Here is a 15429-nt window from a genome sequence, read left to right as displayed (position 1 = left end):
TTGTGTGGGTGCCTTGTCTGTGCAGAGGAGCTGAGATGAGGGACCTGTGAGAGCTGCAGCAAGCCTTGTGTCCCAGCCCTGGGCTCTGACAGCCTTTCCAGGGATGTTCCCTGCCTCCTGACTTCCCTCCCCATCACAGGGACTGGGGAGCTGAGATGGCTAAAAACTGAGGTGGCTAAAAATAGCCCTTTCCAGAGCCCGCACTGCAGCCCCAGCCTGTCCTTGCTGGCTGGCTGCCATCCCACTCAGCACAATCCCTGCATCCTGGGGGGCTTCTCTGCTCCCTGGGCTTGAGGGGGGAGCAGAGCAGGGTCCTGGGACAGGCAGGAGGAGGGGTGGGGCATCCTGGCTTGGCTTGTCCTGCTTGGCCTCAGAGAGTTGGGATGTGCCCCCTCCCCTGCAGCGCTCTGTGTGGTGGTCCCAGACTGGCAGAGCTGGGGTTCCATCCCCTCTCCCAAGGTGACTGTTCCTCCTTCATCCCAGCCTCTCTGTGTCTCCCCTGGGAGTGATTTCTCTCCCAGCAGGGCTGAGAGCCCCTCTCCTGCTCCCCCAGCCCTGCCCTGCCCTCGGTGCAGTGCTGCAGTGCTGGGCTGTGCCGCAGCCCTTGGGTTAAACCAGGCTCTCCCAGTCCCTTGGGAGCCAGGCTTTAAAAAAAGAAGGACGGGAAAAAACACACTGAAATCCTTTGGAAGGCATGGCAGGGCTGGCCCTGTTTCCATGCTCAGGACACAGGGTCCTTGTGGCTGCTGTGGGGTGTGTTTCCCCTCTGGAAAGCCCCATGTCACCCACCCCAGCCCTTGGTGGCAGATCCCAGCCCCACATTCCCACCTTCCTTCCCCGTCTTCTCCCCAGGACAAGCCAGCAGAGCCAGGGTGTCTCTGTAAGCACTTTTATTTGGTAATTGCACAGAAAGCAAAGATCAGTGGGCTGAGGTTCCTGGTGCACTGTGTGTGTCTGTGAGCATTCCAGCAGCTCCCAGCCTCTCCCACCTCTGCCCAGAGGGACTGTCACCCCCCAGGGCAGGGCAGGACCCCGCCAGCCCCCCCAAGCAGCTACAGCTCTGCATTGCACTCATCCATCCATTGCACATACATTAAATAAATGCACTTAGAGGAGAAGGGTGGTGGGGTTCCCCTGGGGGTCCCCCCTCTTCTCCAGGGTTATAATTCAAGTGTTTAAATGTGGCGCTCGGCGAATATCACGTTCTGCGAGGGAAGCAATCGCCCACCCGAGGGGCTCTCACGGGCCTATTGCTAAGGGAAAGCCTGGCCTGGGGGTCCTGGGGGTCCCTGGGCTCCCACCCCGGGCCCAGCCATGGCAGGGAGCGGAGCAGCTCCCGTGCCCGGAGGTGCCTGCGGCTCCTGGGACTCCTCCGTCACTTCTTCCCCGGCTCTGGGGCTGTGCCCTCCTTGCTGGAGGGAGCCTCGGCTTTGGGGGGTTCCTTACTGGCTTTGGGCTCATCTTTGGGTTTTGCTTTAGCTTTGGGTTCCTCCACTTTCTTGGGTTCCTCTGCCTTCTCCTTCTTGGGTTCCTCCACCTTCTTAGGCTCCTCTGCCTTCTCCTTCTTGGGCTCTTCTGCCTTCTCTTTCTTGGGCTCCTCCACCTTCTTGGGCTCCTCCACCTTCTCCTTCTTGGGTTCTTCTACTTTCTTCTTAGGCTCCTCAGCCTTTGGCTTTTCAGCCTCCTTGGTGGCTGCTTTGCTGACCTCCTGCTGAGGTTTTGCTGGAGCCTCCTCAGCTTTTCCCTCTTTGGCAGGTTTGGGGCTTGGCTTGGTCTCTTTGGCCTGTGGAGCTGGAGGCTCTGGCACAGCAGCCTCCTTCTCCTTGGGTTTCTCCTCTGCCTTGGCTGGGACATCCTTCTTGGGAGCTTCCTCCTTCTTTCCCTCCTCAGGCTTGGAGGGAGCCTTCACTTCCTTGGGCTGCTCCTCCTTGGCCGGGGCCTTTGGAGCAGGGCTTGGCTCCTTGGCTGGGGCCACCTCCTTCTGTGGAGACTTGGCCTCCTCCTTCATGGGAGATTTGGCTTTCTCTGGGGACTTCACAGCTGGGGGTTTGGCTTCTTCCTTTGAGGGGCTTGGGGGCTTCTCTGGGGACTTCACAGCTGGGGGTTTGGCTTCTTCCTTTGAGGGGCTTGGGGGCTTCTCTGGGGACTTCACAGCTGGGGGTTTGGCCTCCTCCTTAGAGGGAGTTGCAGGTGGCTCTGGGGATTTCACAGCTGGGGGCTTGGCCTCCTCTTTAGAAAGGGCTGGGGGTTTCTCTGGGGACTTGACAGTCGGGGTCTTGGCCTCCTCTTTTGAGGGAGGTGTGGGTTTCTCTGGGGATTTCACTGTTGGGGTCTTGGCCTCATCCTTTGAGGGAGGTGTGGGTTTCTCTGGGGATTTCACTGTCGGGGTCTTGGCCTCCTCCTTAGGGGGCATTGGTGGCTTTTCAGGGGATTTCACAGCTGGAGTCTTGGCTTCCTCCTTTGAGGGGGTTGGGGGTTTCTCTGGGGACTTCACAGCCGGACTCTTGGCCTCCTCCTTTGAGGGGGTTGCAGGTTTTTCTGGGGATTTCACAACTGGGGTCTTGGCCCCCTCCTTTGAGGGGGATGGGAGCTTTTCAGGAGACTTTGCTGCTGGGCTCTTGGCCTCCTCCTTTGAGGGGGACTCAGGTTTCTCTGGGGACTTGGCCTCTTCCTTTGCAGGAGACTTGGCCTTTTCTTCTCCCTCTTCTTCAGCTTTCTCCTCTTCTTCTTCTTCCTCCCCCTCTTCCTCCTTCTCTTCAGCTTTTTCCTCTTCAGCCTCTTTCTCAGCCTCCTCCTCCTCTGTGACCTCCTCGGTCACCTGGATTTCCTCTGTCTGCTCCTCCACAATCACTGTCTCCTTCTCTGATTTTTCCACCACCTTGATCTTCTCCTCACTCTTCACCTTGATGCTGGTGGTGATGCTGGGAGGCTTGGGGACCACCTCGGGGTAGGAGAGCATCCCAATGCCAGTCTCGAGCCGATACTCCTCCCCTTCCAGGAGCTTTCTGCCAGGGAGAGACCAGGGCAGGGCACTCAGTGATGGCTTCTCCTCTCCTCCTGTGACCAGGAGCTGCCAGCAATGTCCTGCAGCTCCATCTCCCTCCCTGCCCCATCCTGGATGATCTTCCTGCTCCTGTGGCCTGGATGAGCAGATTTCCTTGCCCTTCCCTCCGCACACCACTGGGTCACCCAACTGGACATTGCCCACCATGGATGGAGGATTTACTCACCAAAAAGAGCTCAGGTATTAACAAGGGACTTTGAGTAGACCTGGCTGAGACCCCCCCACACCTTCCCCAGCCCCCCCTGTACCTGTAGGCAGCAATTTCGATGTCCAGGGCCATTTTGACGTTGAGCAGATCCTGGTACTCGCGGAGCTGAGCTGCCATCTCCCACTTGGTGTTCCTCAGCTCATTGTCAAGCTGCTGGATGGTTTCCTGTGGGCAGACAGAAAAATAATGGTGGGGGGGGGGACGACACACAGCACAGTCCCCAGGAGGAGGGAGACACAAGAGCATCCCTAAACTGTCCCCTGGTCTCCAGCACCAGGGTGTCCTCACAGAGGAGTCTGCAGCCACCTCCTCCTGCAGACACACAGGGAAGGGAACACAGCCAGGGGTGGCCCCAGGGGTGTCCAGTTGCCTTGGGGGACCTGGCAGGAGCCCTGCATGCCCTGAGCAAGGAGCTGCACTCTAGCTGAGTCCTTGGCACGCTCCCAGCACTGCCTCCAGCAGTGGGAATGCTTCCAGGACTTGAGTGAGTCCAATGGCAGCTGAACTCCAGCTGGAGGCTGGTGGGCACCACCCTGGGGACAGCACTTCATTCCGAGGCCACCAAGGCAGCCCTCACTTCTCAGATCTGGGGGTTAGGATGTGGTCCAAAGCCTGGACACACTTCCATGGCATTTGTGACCATCCTCACAGGCAGTTCAGTGGCAGGCAGAGCCACGGGGCAGCTCCAGGGGTGCTGAGGGACACAACAGCCTGGACACCACCTCAGGCTCTGGGTTCCTGATCCCTGTGGGCTGGGGAGGCCAGTTCTGACACAGCCCCGAGCATGTCCCACAACTCTTTTCCATCCCTGAAGCCAAAGTCCCAGCGCTGCCCCTCCCCAGCCTGGGCCGCTGCCCACTGCGCCACAGCACCTGGTAGGACAGGACATCTGCATGATGGCGCTCCTCCGAGTCCTGCCTCTGCCTCTCCAGCGACTCCTGGGTCCCTTTGAGGGCTTCCAGCTCGGTGGTCTTGGCCTGGAGCTGCCGGCGGTACTCGGAGATCTCCTCCTGGGCCAAGCGCATGGCGTCCGTGTTCACCTTGGCCACCTCTGACAGCTTGTCCAGCCTCACTGCCATGGAAAAGGGAAGCTGCGGGGCGGGAGGGAAGGAGGCTGCAGCCTCCCCCCCTTGGGGAAACTCAAACCTGTCCATGCCACACATCCCTGTCCTCTGCAGAGCCACCCCAGGGCTCCCTGAGCGCTCTGCCTTCCCCACCCCTCCTTCCATCTCTGCTGGGAAGTGAAGGAGGATGGGCAAGACGAGCTCGGGGCTGCAGCACCCGCCTCCCCTTCAGCTGTGCCACAGCCCCCTGCCCCACGGGGCTGCCCCCCTGCCGCATCCCAGACACGCCAGCCCTGGCCCGGGGCGGGGGGGTTTTGCCGCAGCGCCCTGCGGACACTCCAGGGGACGAGGCGGGGCACAGAATGAGGGGACAGGGATGGGGAGCAGCGATCCTGCGGCTCCCGGGGCAGCCCCCACTCCGCTGGATGAGCGCCCCGGGTCGGCGCTGCCGCTGCCCGCGGTGCTGAAGCGCCGCTGTCCGCGGTGCTGGACCCGCTCTGCGCGCCGGGGGCTCAGCCCGGGGTGCCGAGCGGTTTTTGGGGTGCCGACCCCACTCTCCTCACTGTACTGTCCCCCCCGCCCAAAAAAGGCCACTCTCTGTCCTCCCGTCCCGCGTCAGGGATGCGGTACCGCCCCCCCAGCGCTGCAAGCACCCCTGGCCTTGCCCCGGCTCAGAGGGACCGGCACAATTCCCTGCAGCGTTGGAGAGATCCGGCACCCCAAAAACTTGCGGGGTGCCGGGACAGTGATGCTGGAACCCTCCTCGAAACTCACTGCGGGGCAGAGGGGAGACGGGCAGGGCAGCCGCGGGCACTGGGGCTCTGGTGGCAGGGATGGGGTCACCCTGAAGCTCTCCCAGGGTGCTGGAGGTACGGGAGGTCCCTGCACACCGCTAGGGAGGGGGGCACTAGCCCTCCCGAACACAATATAGGGGGGCTCGCTATCCCAACACCCTCCAGGAGCACAGTAGAGGTGGGAGGGGTCCCTGCACCTCCCGGCTGGGGGCATCTAACATGATACAGAGAGCGGGGGATCCCCGCATCCCTCGGGCCTCCCTCGCTCCCTTTGCTCAAGCCCATCCCGGAGCGCGGCAGCCCAGGGTGTCCCGGGGGAGGTACCGGGACGCTGCCGGCGGGTTCGGCGGCCCCACCCTCGCACTCACCGCGGAACCACTCCTCGGCCTGCAGGGTGCTGCGGGCCGCCGTGCCCTCCAGCTGTGCGCGCAGGTCGCGGAGCGCGGCGGTGACTCCGGGGCGCAGGGAGGCGGGCGGCTCTGCGGGCAGCTCGGGCCGCGCCCCGCGCAGCAGCGCTCCCACCTCGGCGCGGTGCTGCCTGCGCAGCTGCTCCGCCTCCTCCCGCAGCGCCCGGGCTCGCTCCTCCAGCGGCGCCCGCGCCCGCTCCTCCTGCGCCGAGCGCTGCGCCAGCCCGCGGGCCGCCGCCTCCAGCTCCGAGCGCTGCCGAGCCTCGTCCTCCAGCCTTCCCCGCAGCGCCGCCACGTCCTCGGCCAGGCGCGCCCGCTCCAGCCGCAGCTGGCCCTTCTCGGCGCCCAGGCGCAGCACGGTGCCCCGCATGTCCCGCAGCTCCCGCGCGTACAGCTCGCCCATGGCCGAGCGCCCCGCCTGCTGCTGCCGCAGCGCCGCCGCCTCGGCCGCCAGCGCCCGGTTCTGCTGCTCCAGCGCCCGCACCCGCTCGATGTAGCCGGCGAAGCGGTCGTTCAGCACCTGCAGCAGCTCCTTCTCGTTGCGCGCCCGCGGTTCGCCGTTCAGCGAGTCCAGGCTCTCGGTGGAGGACGCGGCCGCGCTGCCGCCGCCGCCCCCCGCGCCCCGCGCCCGTCCCACCACCGGGGCCGGCCACGAGTAGAAGCCGCTGGAGGCGGCGGAGCGCGGGGCGGCGCGGCCCGGCTCCTTGCGGAGCCCCCCCGGGGGGCCCAGCAGCGTCTCCAGCATCAGGCTCATGGCGAACCCCACCCTCGCTGCGGCACCGGAGCGGCCGCCCGCTTTATACAGCTCGGGGCGGCCGCTCCGCCCCGCCACCGGCAGCGGGGGTGGGCACCGGCACCGGCAGCGGCACCGCCCCGCGCCGCCGCCGCAGCCCCGCGGGTGCGGAGGGACCCCGCTGCCACGCCCAGGTGGGAGCGGGAGCCGCACCAGAAAGAAGCGGATTGTCCCCCGGCAGGAGAACGGGGACCCCGGAGCACAGCGGGATCCCGGGAGCAGCAAACAGGACCACCGGGAAGGGAGTGGAGAGATCCCGCAAGGACCCCCGGGATCAGAGAGTGGGACCCCGGGAAGGGAGGAGGGAACTCCTTGAGGGAGAACACATCCCCGGCCAGGGAGCAGAACCACCGGGAATAGAGAATGGGAGCCCCGGGAAAAGAGCAGGGACACCCCAGGACAGAGTGAGGACCCCGTGGGAAGTGGAGAGCCCCTGAAGCGAGAAGGGACCATCAGAGCAGAGAGGGGGAAAAGAAGAATAGAGGGTGGGACCTTCAGAGAGGGAGGTGGGACCCCCGAGGACAGGGCGAGGACCCCGTGGAAAGGGGGTGGGGAGCCCCCTGATGTGACCGTGGACCCCCTGGGCAGAGACAGAAACTCTGGGAATAGAGTGGGGTCCCCAGGAATAGAGAGTGAGACACTCGGGAGGGAGCTGGGACCACCCAGTACAGAGCAGGACCCCACCCCGGTGTGAAGGAGAAAGGAGGGACCCCCGGGTGGCACAGACACCCCCTCCAAGGGTGCGGCAGCGACCCTGGGGTGGGGCCCTCACTCGGTGTCCCCCCGGGGCCAGGCACTGACTGGGGCTGGGGGGGTTCCTGCTGGCAGGGGGGTGGTGCCGGGAGGGTTCCCTGGGGGGACAGGGGACAGCCCTGCGGGATGCTGGGGAGCTCCCGGCAGGGAGCGATGGGAGGGCCAGGTCTGCCATCTCTGCTGGGGTGAGGATGGAGACAGGGATGGGGTGGGGGGATGTGACCCCCAAAACCTGCCCTTGGGACGGGGGCAGCCACAGGCCACCCAGCCAATCAGCACTCAAGTACCATAGAGCCAATCAGCAGTTAGATACCATAGAGCCAATCAGCATTCAGGTACCATCCAGCCAATCAGCACTCACAGACAGCCCTGCCAGTCCGTCCATATGGACCAATGGCCAATCAGCAGTCCCAGACCACCCAGCCAATCAGCACACACAGAGCTCAAGATGTGGGCAGGCACTAACAGCTCAGCCAATCAGCAGCCTGGCCTGGAGATCCCAGCCAATCAGCAACCAGATTGATAGACATTGTACCAGCCAATCAGCAGACAGGAGTACAGATCCCAGCTAATCAGCAGGCAAGTGCATAGGCATCCCCCAGCCAATCAGCAGGCAGCTCCATAGATCCCAGCCAATCAGCAGGCAGGTCCACAGATCCCAGCCAATCAGAAGGCAGGTCCATGGTTCCCAGGACCAGCCCTGGTGTCCCTGCTGTCCCCACAGCTGTCCCCTGTGTGAGCAGGGTCCCACCCTGACCCTTCTCCCACAGATCCACGGAAGCAGGGCCGGGAGCAGTGGGATGCGCCAGGAGGAGTGGGAGGCTGAGCACCCTCAGCCAGTGCCACATCCCCGGGAGTGCTGGGGACACGGGGACAGCAGGCACGGGCCACCCCCGAGCAGCTCTGCCCGCCCAGCTCCTGCTGCCAGCCCCCTGACCTGCTCCCGGCCATCTGCCACCAGCCTGGGGCCGTGGGGACCCGCGGGTGGGGACAGGCGGGGCCCTCAGGGTCCTTCCCACCCTGGGGACACGCGGCTGAGCAAGGGGACATGGCCTGTGGAGGGGTGACCCTGTCTCCACACCCGGTGTGACCCCCACTCCCAAGCCCTGCCTCCCAACCCTTTCCCTGTTTCCATCCCAACCCCTGGGCTGTCCCCTGTCCCCATATCTCTCTGCTCCATCCCATGTTCCCATCCCATGTCTCCATCCCCTGTCCCTATCCCTGTCCCCATCCATGTCCTCATCCCATGTCCCGATCCTCTATCCCCATCCCTGTCCCTATACCATGCCCCTATCTCCTGTCCCCATCTCTTTCTCTATCCGTGTCCCCATCCCATGCTCCCATCTCCAATCCCCATCCCCTGTTCCCATGCTCTATCCCTATCCCCTGTTTGCATCCCACATCCCTATCCCTGTCCCCATCCCATGTCTCTATCCCCTATCCCCATTCCCTGTCCCCATGCCCTGTCCCCATGCCCTGTCCCCATTCCTACCCCCTGTTCCCATTCCTTGTCCCCGTTCCGGGTTCCCCCATTCCCTCTCCCCTATCCTTATCCCATCCTGTTTCCCCATTCCCTCTCCCTCCCATCCCCATCCCTGTTCCCCCATTCCCTCTCCCCTATCCCATCCTTATCCCTGCCCCATTCCCTCTCCCGTTCTCGCGCCCGTTCCCAGCCCCGCCCCTCCCGCCGTGCCCCCGCCTCCTTCCCCGCCCACCAGCGGAGGCCCCGCCCCGCCCCGGAAGCGCTCCCCGCTCCTCAGTTCCGGTGGCGGCGGCAGCGGCAGCAGGTACGGGCCGGGCCGGGATGGGATGGACCGGGATGGGATGGACGGACCGGCCTGGGGCAGAGCCGGGCCCCGCAGCCGCTCCTGCCCCGGCCGCCTCCCCCGCGCTCCGCCCGTGCGCACCCGGGACGGGCCCCCCGCCGGGGCTCGGGCCGCGCCGCGTCCTTCTGGGCCCGGGCCCCTGCCGCCCCCCGCCCTGAGCCGTGCCCTCTGTGCCCCTCAGGGACCGGCGGTGTCCCCGCTCTGACCCCTGACCCGGCCTCCGCCTCGCCCCGGGCCGTGTCCCCGGGCTGGGTCCCTGTTCTGACCCCGTGTCCCGGTCTCTGTCCCCATGTTCCCCTCCTCAGTCCGGGCTGTGTCCCCATGCTCCGCTCCTCAGTCCGGGCCGTGTCCCCATGCTCCCCCTTCAGTCCGGTCTCTGTCCCCATGTTCCCCTCCTCAGTCCGGTCTCTGTCCCCATGTTCCCCCTTCAGTCCGGTCTCTGTCCCCATGCTCCCCTCCTCAGTCCGGGCCGTGTCCCCATGTTCCCCCTTCAGTCCGGGCCGTGTCCCCATGCTCCGCTCCTCAGTCCGGGCCGTGTCCCCATGCTCCCCTCCTCAGTCCGGGCCGTGTCCCCCTCCTTTGCCCAGCTGGGGCCCACGGGTGTCCCCGGTCCCCGCAGCCTCCCCCGGGCCGTGTCCCGTGTCCCCGGTCCCCGCAGCCTCCCCCGGCAGCTCCGTGTGGCAGCGCTGCCCTCCCGGCTCCATCCCGCAGGGATCGCCCGGGATCCGCTCCCCTCCCCGGGCACCGTGTCCTGGCCCGACGGGCACCGTGCTGGGGACAGGACCCCCGGGAAGGGCTGGGGGACACGGGGTGAGCCCTTCACCCCCCCAGGACACGGCACATCTGTAGGGAAAGGTCTTGGCTCTGCATGGAATAAGCTGGGAGCTGGGCATGGAGCAGACAGGGAGGCTGATGTCCTGTGCTTGCTGCCTCCTCCAGGGAGATTTGGGGGGAAAAAGCCCCAAAGTGGATAAAAAGGAGCTGTGAGACAGCTCCAGGCTGAGGGGGCTGTGTTGGAGGTGTTGCTGTTGTTGCTGCAGGTGTTTTGTGGAGTTCTGACACCTGTCAGGGTCCCATCCCCGGCAGCAGTGGGGGCTCAGTGGGGTTTTGTGTCTGCTCTCTCCTGGGGTGACAGGAAATGGGATAGGCCTTGGATGAGCAGTGGGACTGATGTGCTTTGTGCTTCCCACACCCATTTGTGGGGTCAGACTGCCAGGCTGAACAGCCTTTGGCACCCCAAGGGGCTTTCCAGGGGTGTTGGGCCTTGCTTGGGAATTCCATGGCAGGAGGTGTCCACCCTGCAGAACCTGGCTCTCCCAGGAGGAGAACATCCCCTGTGCCATGGGAGCCTGGTGCTGTGGCCAGGACAAGATCCTTGGTGTCCCTGAGGATGCTCAGCTGGAGTTTGGGGGGTGCCATCCCACTTCAAGGTGATTAAAGTCCCCCCAGCTCTCAGAGCACGGGGCTCTGGGCTGTGTGGCAGTGGGATCCTGGCAGTGTGTGCTGCAGGGGACACCTCAGCATTGTCCTTTTTGCTTTTTCCTTGAGTTTATTCCCCAGTTACTGGTTGATGGGATGTATTGCTTGCAGTGCATTTGCTGCTGCCACTGCTTTGGATCTGCCAAAGAGTTTTTGGGTTTGCTTTGAGCACCTTGCTGATAATGGCACAGTGAGTTGGGCTCCTACCCCTGAGTTATCCAGGTTACCCCTTGTTTGGTGGGGATGGAGCCTTTTGGAATGCCCATGGGTTGGTCAGTGACAGATTGGAGAGAGAATGGGGATGGTGCTGGTGGGATCCAGCAGAATCACAGCCCTGAGCTGCTGCAGGGCCGAGCTGGAGCAAAAACTGGCTCCAGTTAGGCCAGACAGGGGAAAATTATCCTGCTGGAAAGGTGTGTGGGGCTGCTGGGAGGGTTTGTGGTGGTCTGGCAGAGGTGGGATGGGAGCTGTGGGATGTGGGATGAGCACAGGGATGGGAGCTGGGGGATGTGGGATGAGCCCAGGGATGGGAGCTGTGGGATGAGCACAGGGATGGGAGCTGGGGGATGTGGGATGAGCACTGGGATGGGAGCTGTGGGATGAGCACAGGGATGGGAGCTGGGGGATGGGAGCTGTGGGATGAGCACTGGGATGGGAGCTGTGGGATGAGCACTGGGATGGGAGCTGGGGGATGAGCACAGGGATGGGAGCTGGGGGATGAGCACAGGGATGGGAGCTGTGGGATGTGGGATGAGCACTGGGATGGGAGCTGTGGGATGAGCTGTGGGATGGGAGCTGTGGGATGTGGGATGAGCACTGGGATGGGAGCTGTGGGATGAGCACAGGGATGGGAGCTGTGGGATGAGCTGTGGGATGGGAGCTGTGGGATGTGGGATGAGCACTGGGATGGGAGCTGTGGGATGAGCACAGGGATGGGGGATGGGAGATGTGGGATGAGCACATGGATGGGAGCTGTGGGATGGGAGCTGTGGGATGTGGGATGAGCACAGGGATGGGAGCTGTGGGATGGGAGCTGTGGGATGAGCCCAGGGATGGGAGCTGTGGGATGTGGGATGAGCACAGGGATGGAGCTGGGGGATGAGCCTGGGATGGGAGCTGTGGGATGTGGGATGTGGGATGAGCTGTGGGATGGGAGCTGTGGGATGAGCCCAGGGATGGGAGCTGTGCCCGTGGCTGCAGGATGGGAAGCGCTGCTGTGAGTAAGGAGGGAAAGAGCCGGGGTCAGCACGAGGCTCTGGAGCTGTTGGGTTGGGTATCCTCAGCCCCTGGCTCTCTTCTTGCACCCTGGGGTGTTTCTCTCCCTTGGCTGGTGCCTGTGGCAGCTCCTGGGGTTTGTCCATGGGGCAGGGATAGGCTCAGAGCTGTGTTGGTGTGGTTATTTTATTTTTATTTTTCATTCATGAACAGATGGGACTCTTGGGTGCATTTCTTGAGTTTTATTTGTTGTATTGCCTTTATTACATGGTTGAGACAATGGGAAGATGGTAAAGTTTATGTACAGCTGGTAGCAGCTAAAGGTTTCTTTGTTACAGAATACTTTGAAATCTTTTAGCTAATAGCATATTGCTGAAGTTTTTAGATAATTGTTCTAGCTAATTACTAAAAGCACATGTATACTTGTTTCACAAAATGTTCACTTGTCTTTTTTCTATGGATAATACACAGTCCATTATTAGTAAGTTTAAACCTTCTACTGTCTTGCTAAGCAAATTTATTTTCTTGTAGTCTTAAGGTCTGTCTTAGCCAAGCTTAAGACTTAAGCTATTGTTTCATGTCCTTGCTGTACTATTATAACTTTTCTACTTTCAGACTTTCTAACTACAACTTAGCTCGAAGTTTTTCGTTCTTTCTGTTTCTGGGCCTGCTTTTAGAGCTTTCTGGAAACCTTCTTACCTTTACTAATTCCCACAGGGAGCCATCACCACCTCACCCCTGCCTGGCCTCTGCAGTGCCCTGCAGCAGGGAGCAGTTATGTGATTCCCCATGGCTCCAGTTACCCATTAATTTTTTAGTTTTCCTTAATTTCCCTAATTATGCCACCTTGGCCCTCAGGTGCTGCATTCCCAGCTGAGGTGTTTGCCTGTGGGAGTTGCCTTTCCCCACTAACCTCCAGCTGCCCCTCTGGTTTCCAGGGGAGCCCTTTCCTAGGAGCTTGTCCTTGGAATTCCCTTCCCTTCCCTTCCCTTCCCTTCCCTTCCCTTCCCTTCCCTTCCCTTCCCTTCCCTTCCCTTCCCTTCCCTTCCCTTCCCTTCCCTTCCCTTCCCTTCCCTTCCCTTCAGGAGGACCTGGGGGGGTTTGGTGGGCTGGGATAAGCAGGGATTTGGGATGTCTTGGGCACAGGTTTAGGGCTGCATCCCAGCCCTGGCAGTGGCTCTGTGCTGGTGGAAGCTGAAAGTGAGCCCAGAGGAGGCCATGGAGATGCTCCAAGGGCTGGAGCCAGGCTGGGAGAGCTGGGGGTGCTCACCTGGAGAGGAGAAGGCTCCAGGGACACCTCAGAGCCCCTTGCAGGGCCTAAAGGGGCTCCAGGAGAGCTGCAGAGGGACTGGGGACAAGGGATGGAGGGACAGGACACAGGGAATGGCTCCCAGTGCCAGAGGGCAGGGATGGATGGGATATTGGGAATGAGGAATTGTTCCCTGGCAGGGTGGGGAAGGCCTGGGATGGAATTCCCAGAGCAGCTGGGGCTGCCCCTGGATCCCTGGAAGTGTTCCAGGACAGGGCTTGGAGCCTTGTCCCCTCTGGGACAGTGGAAGGTGTGACAGTGGAAGGATCAGGTCATCCTTAAGGTCCCTTCCCACCCAAACCATTCCATGGTGAAAGTCTCTGGTCAGCAGCATCTCAGCCTTCAAGAATGGAGGCATTTTCCTAAAACAGGCTGGTGAAAGTAGCAGAAGAAATGAGTTTTCCTGCACTCTCCATAAGAGGAAGTGAGCAGCACCAGCAATGGCTCATTTGGCATTGGTGGCATTCCCAGGACCCCCCTGGCAGCAGCCACCTCGGTGGGATGCCCAGTGATGTGTTTGCTGTTGTATTTTGGGTTTAGGAGCCTCCTATTTTCCCAAGGTAGCTGAATTTGGGAGGTGCTGGCATGGCATTGGGAAAATGGGGTGGCTGAGCTCTGCCATGTGCCTGACCTGGGGGCTGAGAGGCTCAGGAGAGCAGCAGTGCTCTGGTTTGTGTGGAGCTGTGGAATTGAGTCCCCTGGAGTGAATCAAATCAGGGATAAAAGGGTTTGGGTTTTTGCCACTGCCAAAACCTGTCCCAAAACCAGTCCTGAGGAGGCCAAACTGGCTGGGGGGAGGCTCTGGGTGCTCCTCTCCAGCAGCTTCCAGATCCTTATGGATGGACATTTAACTCCTTCAATGCTGTGGATTTTTGCCAGACCAGCTTAAAATAAGTGAAGATGGGGTAAAATCTGAGCCACCACAAGGTCAGGGATGGTCTGTGTCCTTTGCTTTGCTGCTGGCATCCTGCTTTTTGTGAGTGAGGGGCTGCTCCCCTCAGCCTCTCACTGGGAAAGGAGCTGGGTGGGGATTGCTCAGTGGGGAAAGGAGCTGGGTGGGGATTGCTCAGCGGGGAAAGGAGCTGGGTGGGGATTGCTCAGTGGGGAAAGGAGCTGGGTGGGAATTGCTGGCGCTGAGGGAGCAAACCCCTTCCCTCTGCATCCTTCAGGGCAGAGCCAGGCAGCAGTGCTGGCCCCTGCCCAAGGGCTGAGCTGTGGGGATTCACCTGCAGCTGGCAGCCAGCCCTGCCTTGTCACCCTGGCACAGCCTGGGGGACACACAGGGTGCAGGGTGCTGAGCACTGGGGTTTGGCAGCTCTTTGGTCCCCTCCTCACCCTGCTGCAGGCCCTGGGGGGCTTCCTGCCCTGGGGAGGGTTGGGTTGTGTTGTGTGAGGAGCGATGGCTGTGCCTTCATTCCCGAGCTGGAGGAGCCACTTTCCTTCTTGGGGCTGCTGCAGGGCTTAAAGGGGTGGGGGAGAGGGTGGTTGTCTCAGCCTCTGAATCAGTGGGGTGTTTCAGTGGGGCTGTGGATGGGAAGAGCACAGGCTGTGCTTTCCCTGGCTCTGGGAGAGCAGGGAGCTGCAGGGAAGTGGCCGGTGTGATTGATGTCTGCGAGCTGCCTGCACAAATTCCCTGCTCAGCTTCAAGTTTGCTTTCCAGGCACTTCTGCAGAGCAGGGCTGAGTGTGAGCCAGGTGCTGGAGTCAGAGGGACTGCAGTGAATCCTCTTTCTTCCCTTCCTTCCTTCCTTCCTTCCTCCCAGTCTGGCAGGACAGGATCTGCAGTGAGGTGCAGAGAGCTGCGGCGCAGCCCGGAGCTCCCGCTGTTCCCTGGAGAGCCATCGACTTAGTGGGATAAAAAAGGCTCTGAATCAATCCCAGGTAACTGAGGCAGCGAGGAGTGTCCTGTCTCACCAGGGGCAGGGCTGTGGGACTGTGGTGCCAGGCTTCCCCCTCTGGAATAGCACCAGGATGGTGCTGCCAGCCCCCAGAGCAGCCCCAAACCCACGCAAACTCCTTCCCTCTCCCTCCCTGCCGAGCTGTGTGCTCTGCCCAGCCTGCTCAACCCCCAGATTTCATCCAGATTTTCTTTTTATCCCTGCTGGGGATCCCTCTCCAGCTTGGACAGGGAACAGAGGACACAGTTTCTCTGTGCTCCTGCTGCGTTTGGCTTTCAAGATGCTCATTTGCATTTTAAACCCATCCGCAAGCTCTTTTTTTTAATCTCTTTTTTTTTTTCACTTGGCTTTGCTTCCTGTATTCCTGCCCCTCCAAAACAGCAAGGCCACTGCAGGCTTTCAAGGACGAGCCTCTGGTTCCTTCCCTGTTGAAGCAAAGATGGGAAAACCAGCCATAAAAGCCAAATCCCCAGTGACCTTTCTGAAGGGCTGCACATCTCCTTCCTCAGCCTGCCAAGCCCTAAATCTGCCCTAAACTGCCTGAATTATATAATGGAGCCTCAAGTGCTGGGCTGAAACCTCACACCCTTGGAATTTAAAGCAACCCTGCTGGAGCAGGG

General features: G+C 61.6%; 2 protein-coding genes across 3 annotated transcripts in view; one reads left to right on the top strand and one right to left on the bottom strand.

The window, feature by feature from the left end:
- Positions 1 to 873: 873 nt before the first annotated feature.
- NEFH (neurofilament heavy chain) lies at positions 874 to 6291 on the bottom strand. Its single transcript, XM_036392980.1, has 4 exons — positions 5499 to 6291; positions 4145 to 4344; positions 3313 to 3437; positions 874 to 3005 (listed from the first exon to the last, which is right to left on the bottom strand). Exons 1-4 carry the CDS (start codon positions 6289 to 6291, stop codon positions 1376 to 1378), a joined length of 2748 nt encoding a protein of 915 aa, XP_036248873.1. The 3' UTR covers positions 874 to 1375.
- Positions 6292 to 8848: 2557 nt separating this feature from the next.
- Positions 8849 to 15429, top strand: part of AP1B1 (adaptor related protein complex 1 subunit beta 1) — a 28275-nt gene continuing 21694 nt past the window's right edge. Inside the window, exons 1-2 of one of the 2 annotated variants that reach the window (XM_054516758.1) lie at positions 8849 to 8870; positions 14675 to 14792. The gene's annotated coding sequence lies outside the window, so the exon portion shown is untranslated. Of the gene's footprint in view, positions 8871 to 14642; positions 14793 to 15429 lie in introns of those variants that run through there. The other variant, XM_036393235.2, reaches the window with a different exon arrangement.

The sequence above is a fragment of the Molothrus ater genome, chromosome 18 (assembly GCF_012460135.2).
Source record: "Molothrus ater isolate BHLD 08-10-18 breed brown headed cowbird chromosome 18, BPBGC_Mater_1.1, whole genome shotgun sequence".
Classification (NCBI taxonomy): domain Eukaryota; kingdom Metazoa; phylum Chordata; class Aves; order Passeriformes; family Icteridae; genus Molothrus; species Molothrus ater.
Note: the sequence above shows the minus strand (reverse complement) of the source record. Positions and strands in the feature narration are given on the sequence as shown.

What these genes read in the sequence shown, in the direction of transcription:
- NEFH (XM_036392980.1), bottom strand. Translation starts at nt 6,291, where the DNA reads ATGAGCCTGATGCTGGAGACGCTGCTGGGCCCCCCGGGGGGGCTCCGC. An exon ending in GGCCGAGGAGTGGTTCCGCG is followed by an intron (nt 4,345 to 5,498) that starts GTGAGTGCGAGG and finishes TTTCCATGGCAG; the next exon opens with TGAGGCTGGACAAGCTGTCA. An exon ending in ATCGAAATTGCTGCCTACAG is followed by an intron (nt 3,006 to 3,312) that starts GTACAGGGGGGG and finishes TCTCCCTGGCAG; the next exon opens with AAAGCTCCTGGAAGGGGAGG.